Genomic DNA, 9,396 nt, shown 5'->3' with positions numbered 1-9,396 from the left:
CTTTGTATCATGGTCTTCCACTGTCTTGGGTTAGAGTTCTCTTGCTTACGGGTACACTTGGGAATTATTCTATCTTATTTCTCTTCCTCTTGTTTTGTTAAAGTTTTTATAGTTTATATAAGAAATATTTATTTTAATGTTACTCTTCTTAAAATATTTTATTTTCCTTTTTTCCTTTCCTCACGGGGCTATTTTTGCTGTTGGAGCCCAGGGGCTTATAGCTACCTGTTTTTTCAACTAGGATTATAGATTAGCAATTAATAATAATAATAATAATAATAATAATAATAATAATAATAATAATAATAATAGTTCAATGTTTTTTCTAGAACTAAAAGCATTTTTTTTATCATTTGAGTAGAGCATTTCAGGTAGCTTCCTGAGAGGAAATCCAAGTACTCTGTTGACCTCATATATAATAATTAGACCTGCTGATGGTTCGGTATCTGTTGGGACATTCCCTCTCCCAACAGATTACAAGATTCAAAAGGATTTCCTCGACATAAACTGACATGCTTTTGTTTCTTTGATATATCATAGGTAATATTCATCTTTTATATATTATAATTTTTTTAATAAAAACTTCCAAACTTTACTTGTCCGGATTCATTTTATTTATTTCTATTAATGTTTGGGAAATATTTCATAATGACCTAGCGTCTCCCTTGGTATATCATTGGCAATATTAATCTTTTGCATATTACAACATTCTAATAAAAACTTACAAACTTGACTTGTCAAGATACATTTTTTTTATTAATGTTTGGAAAATATTTCATAATAACCCAACGTTTAATTTCCAACATAAAAATATAAAAATATTTATTTTTTAGTCCTATACCTGAAGATCATTATAAATACTGATGTGACAGGAAGAGGCAGCTAAATGTACTTGTTTCACATGCAGCAATATACAATATTAATTTTTTCTAGTCTATACGAAACAAATAAGAAATTTCTTTAATAACTAACCAGTGACTCTATAACAGAGAGAGAGAGAGAGAGAGAGAGAGAGAGAGAGAGAGAGTTCCTGACAATACTTTAGCATGTAAAGAAGATTTCTCTATCGATTCTTTTTAAATGGAGTGAAATTGGAATCAAATCGCTCATAAAAATTATTTCTGAACTGTATGTAAGAAACATCACAGCTAGTAAAATGAAGTTGAATTATTTCTTCCATAGTCATGAAATTCACACTTCATTACTCATAGTTCACAGTTTCAAATCAAAATTTTTGAATGAAATGAACCTGTGGAGGATTTATTTTTGCTTTATTTTTATTTTTGTTTTGCCAAATCCTGTGTGTGTGTGTGTGAGAGAGAGAGAGAGAGAGAGAGAGAGAGAGAGAGAGAGAGAGAGAGATATTGTGTTAGCGAGCGAAAGTAGTTAGTGTAACGATCGTTTGTGGTGAGGAAGACTGTTGGTATAAATGAGATTGTTTGTTTACATTTTTAGTAAGGTTACGACAGTGGTGAATGTTTCGGAGCGAATGCTTTTTTATTTGACTGCAGCATAAGGCAGTTGTGTGAGAGCTGGATTACATTTATATTTTTCTGACCAGCGTGGAAGTGGTTTTTGATTTTCAAAGTAAGTACAGTTTTGTTTATCTTTGCTTGTCGTGATTGTGAATGATAGGAACAATTTATTATTTATCTTTGATTATAGTGCGATAGTTCAGTTAGCTAGAAGTGTTCGTAAGTGTTTTTCTTTTTTATTTTGGCAGGCTGCGATTCCTCCTTTGGAGAGACCGAATTGTTAGAAAGTGGATTTATTGTTGATGACCTGGCCTGTATTACGATTTTGTTTGGACTGCTTTTGGATTGCTGAACCGATGATGACCTGGCTTTTGTATTTGGATTGTTGATGATGATGATGATAATGATGATGATGGGGATGATGACTAACAATCAATTCAGCGTGGCAGTTGTGGCAAATTGCCACCCAGTGTAATCTGTTGACAACAAAGCTGTGATTGTGGTAGTTGCCGTAAAAGACAGTCGGCTTTGTGTTGGTGTCCATAAAATATTTATACAAGATAATTCATATATATATTTACTTTTGGTTTTGGTGTGTGGGGTAATTTTAAGTCTGTTAGGGTTTTTGCGGGTTATATGAATGGTGCTTTTGATTATTATAATATATAATAATCAAAAGCACCATTCATATAACCCGCAAAAACCCTAACAGACTTAAAATTACCCCACACACCAAAACCAAAAGTAAATATATATATGAATTATCTTGTATAAATATTTTATGGACACCAACACAAAGCCGACTGTCTTTTACGGCAACTACCACAATCACAGCTTTGTTGTCAACAGATTACACTGGGTGGCAATTTGCCACAACTGCCACGCTGAATTGATTGTTAGTCATCATCCCCATCATCATCATTATCATCATCATCATCAACAATCCAAATACAAAAGCCAGGTCATCATCGGTTCAGCAATCCAAAAGCAGTCCAAACAAAATCGTAATACAGGCCAGGTCATCAACAATAAATCCACTTTCTAACAATTCGGTCTCTCCAAAGGAGGAATCGCAGCCTGCCAAAATAAAAAAGAAAAACACTTACGAACACTTCTAGCTAACTGAACTATCGCACTATAATCAAAGATAAATAATAAATTGTTCCTATCATTCACAATCACGACAAGCAAAGATAAACAAAACTGTACTTACTTTGAAAATCAAAAACCACTTCCACGCTGGTCAGAAAAATATAAATGTAATCCAGCTCTCACACAACTGCCTTATGCTGCAGTCAAATAAAAAAGCATTCGCTCCGAAACATTCACCACTGTCGTAACCTTACTAAAAATGTAAACAAACAATCTCATTTATACCAACAGTCTTCCTCACCACAAACGATCGTTACACTAACTACTTTCGCTCGCTAACACAATATCTCTCTCTCTCTCTCTCTCTCTCTCTCTCTCTCTCTCTCTCTCTCTCTCTCTCTCTCACACACACACACACACAGGATTTGGCAAAACAAAAATAAAAATAAAGCAAAAATAAATCCTCCACATTCCTCCCCCCTTACTTTGCCAAATCCTTCTCACACAACACTTACATTATTTTTTTCATAACCCAGTCGCAGTCGGGAACGGGACCTCTACTCCGAGTAACTGGGCCTCCATATACTCTCTCATTCACTTCTTCCTTATCACAATCATTCGCTACATTAACACTATTCCTATCTAAATCCCTATCATCTAATAAATCATGTACAATCATATCTACCTCGTTCTCATCTGGCCCTATAATTACACTCATTTCTGTAAACAGTTCTTCCATTTCATCAAAAACATTCTCAACTTTAGTAAAAGATTCATTCATACTACTAATCATTCTCTTATCTCTCACTCTCGCATTCGTCATCCTTTCTTTTACATCACCTAAGGAAAAGCCACACACACTATAGGTATCATTCATACTCAGCCATGATTCATCTGTATTAACACATTTATCTTCCATACACACTTGCACATTTACACCCTTGTCATACTTATTTCTAGTCTCACTTTTACTTATAAAATTTTCCTTTTTTTCATCCTTACGTAAAACTTTCACACGCCTCTTTTTCCTATATTCAACTAACACTAATTGTTTATTTTCCAGCCCTAACTTTTTATGCATACTAGATTCATACTTGCTCATTTCTAACCAATTATTCATCCCATTCTCACAAACATTGATCCTATTCCTTCCACACACACAGGAGGACTCACCCAGCTGAACCCTCTCACACTCTAGTTTCCCGAACATCCTGGCTGACTTACTCCCTTCTTCCTACATACTCTAGCTACATGCCCATCTGCACCACATTCAGTACACTTACCCCGCGGCTCCTTGCACATTCTAGCATAATGACCATCCTTACCACAATTACCACAAATCACATTCATACGATTACTCCTACATCCACTTGCTACGTGCCCAGTCATACCACACCGATAACATTTTACCCCTTTCCCTTTCGTGCACTCGCTAATTCTATGCCCTACCTCACCACATCCAAAACAAGCACCAAGAGCCCATCTACATTCATTCTTCTTATGTCCTACTTTCCCACATCTATAACACTTCTCTTCACGGATACAACTACCTGACCTATCTTGCGGCGCACTAGCACTCCTATCCCTCCAAACCTGATTCCCTTGCCTAAACCCTTCATTTGTCCTTACAGGTATTCCCACATTACTCGCCCTAACACTCCTATCTACTACATTATCAGCTACCCTCATTGGTCCTCTCAAAATTGCGTCCTTATAACTACCAAATTCTATTACACTTTCTTCCATTCCAGTTCTTACACTCACAGATTTACTTTCTTTCATGCACCTATCTAACTCATAATCCTCAACTATCTCTAGTATATCATCCCATGTCAATCTCTCTTGCGTCCACCTCATTTTCTCTTTGCGTTTCAAATTAATAAATTCACACACATTCTCAGGTACTGTTGCCAAAAACTTCCTCATTAACTCCTTATTCTCATTTATACCTTCATCCCCATACTTCTTCCTAGCTAAAGTTTCCAACCTACATACGTACATTGATATAGCTTCTCCTGCATTCATCCTTGCCTCATCAAAATCATTCTTACGCTTATACTTAACACTCCCTTTCATACGTTTTACCTGCTCAATTATTCTCGTTTTCACACTTTCATAATCAACGTCCCCTACACTCATTATCACTCCATACATCGTCAACAAATACCCAGTCAAATATTCTCCTAACTCCCTAGCCCAAACTCTTTTACTATCACCATACTTATCCTGACAATACCTCTCATACTCCTTGAAAAAATCATTTACATCCCTACTGCTATGCTCATTGAACCTTTCACACCGAGGTACCTCTCTCATAAACACAGTCTTACACACATCACTTTTACCTTTCCTTTCATCTTTCCTCTCCCCTTTCTGTTCATCCTTACTATGCCTAATTCCCTTATCTTCAATATCACCATCACTATTACTACTATCACTATCACTTCCTTTCCCATTATCACCTACCTTAACCTTCTCTTTCACTACCAACCCATTACCCGAAGCTGAGGACACTCCTCCGACTGCACCTTCACCCATTATAGTTTTCATCATCCCCATGACTTGCCCCATCATATCTTCCATTCGTTTCTCCATTCGTTCTTCATTCTCTCGCATCCTCATCTCAACACATTCTTCCACTCTCTCTACTGTCCCCTTTAACTCCCTAAGCTCCTTCTGCATCGCCGCATTCTCCCAGTTCAACCTCTCATTCTCTATTAGCAACCTCTCCTCACGCTCCTTACTCAGCCGCAATTCCTCCTTCAGTAACTTGTTCTGCTCTTCCATTTTTCATCAACCTTAATCCTAAATTCTTAACCTAATTCCGTCCTTCGTCCAACAGTCCAGCTTCTATCCCACCTCAGCAGTCCCTGTTCGGGCGCCAAAATAATGTGGCGGGATGTTGCAAAAAAACAAGCCCCACACCCTGAATCACACCTACTGACAATGGTCCCACAACACAAACTTTCCCCTTACTTTATCAACTGGACTCTTGGACAAAAAGGACGAAATAAACAAAACATATCCTTACCACTATATTCTTACAAACTATAATAAATAAATCAATAACCATCCACAATCAAATTACCAACACTTAAAACTAATCAAAACTTAACACCAAATAATATAATATATAATAATCAAAAGCACCATTCATATAACCCGCAAAAACCCTAACAGACTTAAAATTACCCCACACACCAAAACCCAAAGTAAATATATATATGAATTATCTTGTATAAATATTTTATGGACACCAACACAAAGCCGACTGTCTTTTACGGCAACTACCACAATCACAGCTTTGTTGTCAACAGATTACACTGGGTGGCAATTTGCCACAACTGCCACGCTGAATTGATTGTTAGTCATCATCCCCATCATCATCATTATCATCATCATCATCAACAATCCAAATACAAAAGCCAGGTCATCATCGGTTCAGCAATCCAAAAGCAGTCCAAACAAAATCGTAATACAGGCCAGGTCATCAACAATAAATCCACTTTCTAACAATTCGGTCTCTCCAAAGGAGGAATCGCAGCCTGCCAAAATAAAAAAGAAAAACACTTACGAACACTTCTAGCTAACTGAACTATCGCACTATAATCAAAGATAAATAATAAATTGTTCCTATCATTCACAATCACGACAAGCAAAGATAAACAAAACTGTACTTACTTTGAAAATCAAAAACCACTTCCACGCTGGTCAGAAAAATATAAATGTAATCCAGCTCTCACACAACTGCCTTATGCTGCAGTCAAATAAAAAAGCATTCGCTCCGAAACATTCACCACTGTCGTAACCTTACTAAAAATGTAAACAAACAATCTCATTTATACCAACAGTCTTCCTCACCACAAACGATCGTTACACTAACTACTTTCGCTCGCTAACACAATATCTCTCTCTCTCTCTCTCTCTCTCTCTCTCTCTCTCTCTCTCTCTCTCTCTCTCTCTCTCTCTCTCAAATTACCAACACTTAAAACTAATCAAAACTTAACACCAAATAATATAATATATAATAATCAAAAGCACCATTCATATAACCCGCAAAAACCCTAACAGACTTAAAATTACCCCACACACCAAAACCAAAAGTAAATATATATATGAATTATCTTGTATAAATATTTTATGGACACCAACACAAAGCCGACTGTCTTTTACGGCAACTACCACAATCACAGCTTTGTTGTCAACAGATTACACTGGGTGGCAATTTGCCACAACTGCCACGCTGAATTGATTGTTAGTCATCATCCCCATCATCATCATTATCATCATCATCATTATCATCATCATCATCAACAATCCAAATCAAAACTTAACACCAAATAATATAATATATAATAATCAAAAGCACCATTCATATAACCCGCAAAAACCCTAACAGACTTAAAATTACCCCACACACCAAAACCAAAAGTAAATATATATATGAATTATCTTGTATAAATAGTGGATAAACCATTCGTCTCCAGAATGTATAAAAGCTTTTGCCGAGGAAAACCCATAAAGTTTTGAAGTATTATTCCGGAAAACTCATTTTTCTTATCTAGGGACCTAAATTAGAACTTATAAGACATACCATAACCAATACCACAGGACCTTTGATAATATAAATATATGAAAACAAACATGTATTTAAAAACTTAACTACATATAACATAAAACTCATATCTATATGAAAACAAACATCTATTTAAAAGTCAACCAAGTATGGTTCTATGTAGGTCAAATCCTTTTCATTCGCTTCATTACTCATCATCACAATGTCAATAAAAAAGGAAATGAACCGAGAAATATTGAGCGGACACTTCAACCTCGAAAAGCGAAAGTTGGTCATTTCGTTCTAAGGGAAATTATTCTGGTTTTAAGAATTATATTTGAAATTTTAAATTTTTTTCCATTGTTCTCAGCAAATATTTCTAGGAACCTGAATTTAAACATAATATATAGATAAACCCACAAGAAATTTATTAGGAGACTCAGAAATTTGAAGAGGTGAGAGAGAGAGAGAGAGAGAGAGAGAGAGAGAGAGAGAGAGAGAGAGAGAGGTTTCAGGATTTTGGTCTTTGTTTCACAAATCCTAGAGGAGAACATAGAAAGAAGTATTTTGTTTTTTTGAATATAAATATCAATCTAAAAGTTCAACCAAATATGAGAAAAACGTATATGAAGATCATCAAAATTGTAAATAGAATATATTAGTGGTATATGCCACACAGAAAGGCCATTTTGAATATATAATAGGATTAAAATGAAAAGATGGGTAGGCCTGGGTCTAAAAGAGATACTAAGTAAAAATGCATCAGTGTGCAATTTCCATTGTAGGGTTATTAGACTGAAAAAGGCCAATTGAGTATATTAAATGTTTAAGGAAAATGAAATCAAGTATAAATGCTATCAGATCGCTATCGTCGCTCGAAAGGAAACTACTTGAAAAATGGATACCAAACTTAATCTGAGAGTATTCTACGTAAAGTCCCAGATTTGCATTCTAAATTCAAGACATTGTTCCTAGTGTGTAACAGAGTCATTAACATGTCTATAAAAGTTGAGATTTTCTTTCTTGGGTTTCTCAATTTTCTCAGAAGCTATTTGTCAGCGTTCTTTTAATTTCTTTCATCCGTTCGATTGCGATACAGTTTCCAACTTACCACAAAAGGAAATTATATCTTTACGGACGATTCAACGTTATATCCACAAAAATATGTTTTAAAAGCCTACCAAGCAATTATATCCCATTTTTTGTTAATATCATCTATTTAATTAATCTTTAAAACGAGTTTGTCTGGAAAATTAATATAAGATATCATTTATTTCCTTCGAGTCAGAATATGATTGTGATTTTTCAAAACCTATATAAACAAATAGAATACAATAGAAAAGTAAACAGTGTCACTGATCCTTCAAGCTTACTTTTCCTTCCCCTTCAGGTTGAAGGATCTAACATTTTCGAAAGGGAGAGGAACAAAGTCGGATTTTGTTTGAAGTGGCTGGCCTCCTGCCAAACCTGGTGGATTGGAGTTACATCTTTCTTATATTTATATTTGTAAATTCACAATGAAAACATGACACACAGAGGCATCGCATTGGTTTAGAAAATGAAATCTTTGTGAGGTTAATTTTTCATGACCCTAAATTAGTAGGGTTTAACAATAGAAGACAGCTGTGTGGCTTAGTGGAAAGCATAAGTTTAAGTAATATATTTTCTGTGTTATCGTCTTCCTTAAATCTCAATATATCTGGTCATGAAGAAACTGACTCATAGAGATCAAACTTTCAGTATGAATACGACGCATTTGTATAATAGATTTTTCTTATGAATTTAATAATATTAATACAAGACTTTCACTTATTCAGATGATTTTGAAGAACGCATGTACTGAACATAGATTCGTCCAGGACATTTATATATAGATAAACATACAATGAAGTAATTCTTGTAGGCAATAACATATTGAAAACATCTCCATGACAAAATACTAAACTTGTTGAGAATTAATTAGAAGGTCATAACCAACTAAAAAATATATATATATATATTTTTACATAAAAAGTTTGTTTCCTAACTGTAGCATTGATATGACTCTCGGCTTCACAAAACAATTTTATATTAGGAAAAAGTGATGTATATTGAATAGACAAAAATTTTTTCGAGGTGAAATGATTTTAAATGGAACAAAGGTTTGTTTTCTCATCCAAAATGTTAGGTCTTTTATCTCCAAATGCTTTATGCTCCAATTAGATGCTCTATATCCACGAGACAAAGAAATCCACAGACCAAAGCTAGTTTACATTAAACTTAATTCTAATTATC

The 9,396-nt window shown here is 34.9% G+C and overlaps 1 protein-coding gene across 1 annotated transcript; it reads right to left on the bottom strand.

Moving 5' to 3' along the window:
- Positions 1–2,139: 2,139 nt before the first annotated feature.
- Positions 2,140–4,756, bottom strand: LOC137617901 (uncharacterized). The gene is made up of 2 exons (XM_068347846.1): positions 2,689–4,756; positions 2,140–2,552 (listed from the first exon to the last, which is right to left on the bottom strand). The coding sequence occupies exon 1, from the start codon at positions 4,719–4,721 to the stop codon at positions 3,762–3,764; it is 960 nt and encodes a 319-aa protein (XP_068203947.1). The 5' UTR covers positions 4,722–4,756; the 3' UTR covers positions 2,140–2,552; positions 2,689–3,761.
- Between the last annotated feature and the right edge of the window lie 4,640 nt (positions 4,757–9,396).

The sequence above is a fragment of the Palaemon carinicauda genome, chromosome 24 (assembly GCF_036898095.1).
Source record: "Palaemon carinicauda isolate YSFRI2023 chromosome 24, ASM3689809v2, whole genome shotgun sequence".
Classification (NCBI taxonomy): Eukaryota; Metazoa; Arthropoda; class Malacostraca; order Decapoda; family Palaemonidae; genus Palaemon; species Palaemon carinicauda.
Note: the sequence above shows the minus strand (reverse complement) of the source record. Positions and strands in the feature narration are given on the sequence as shown.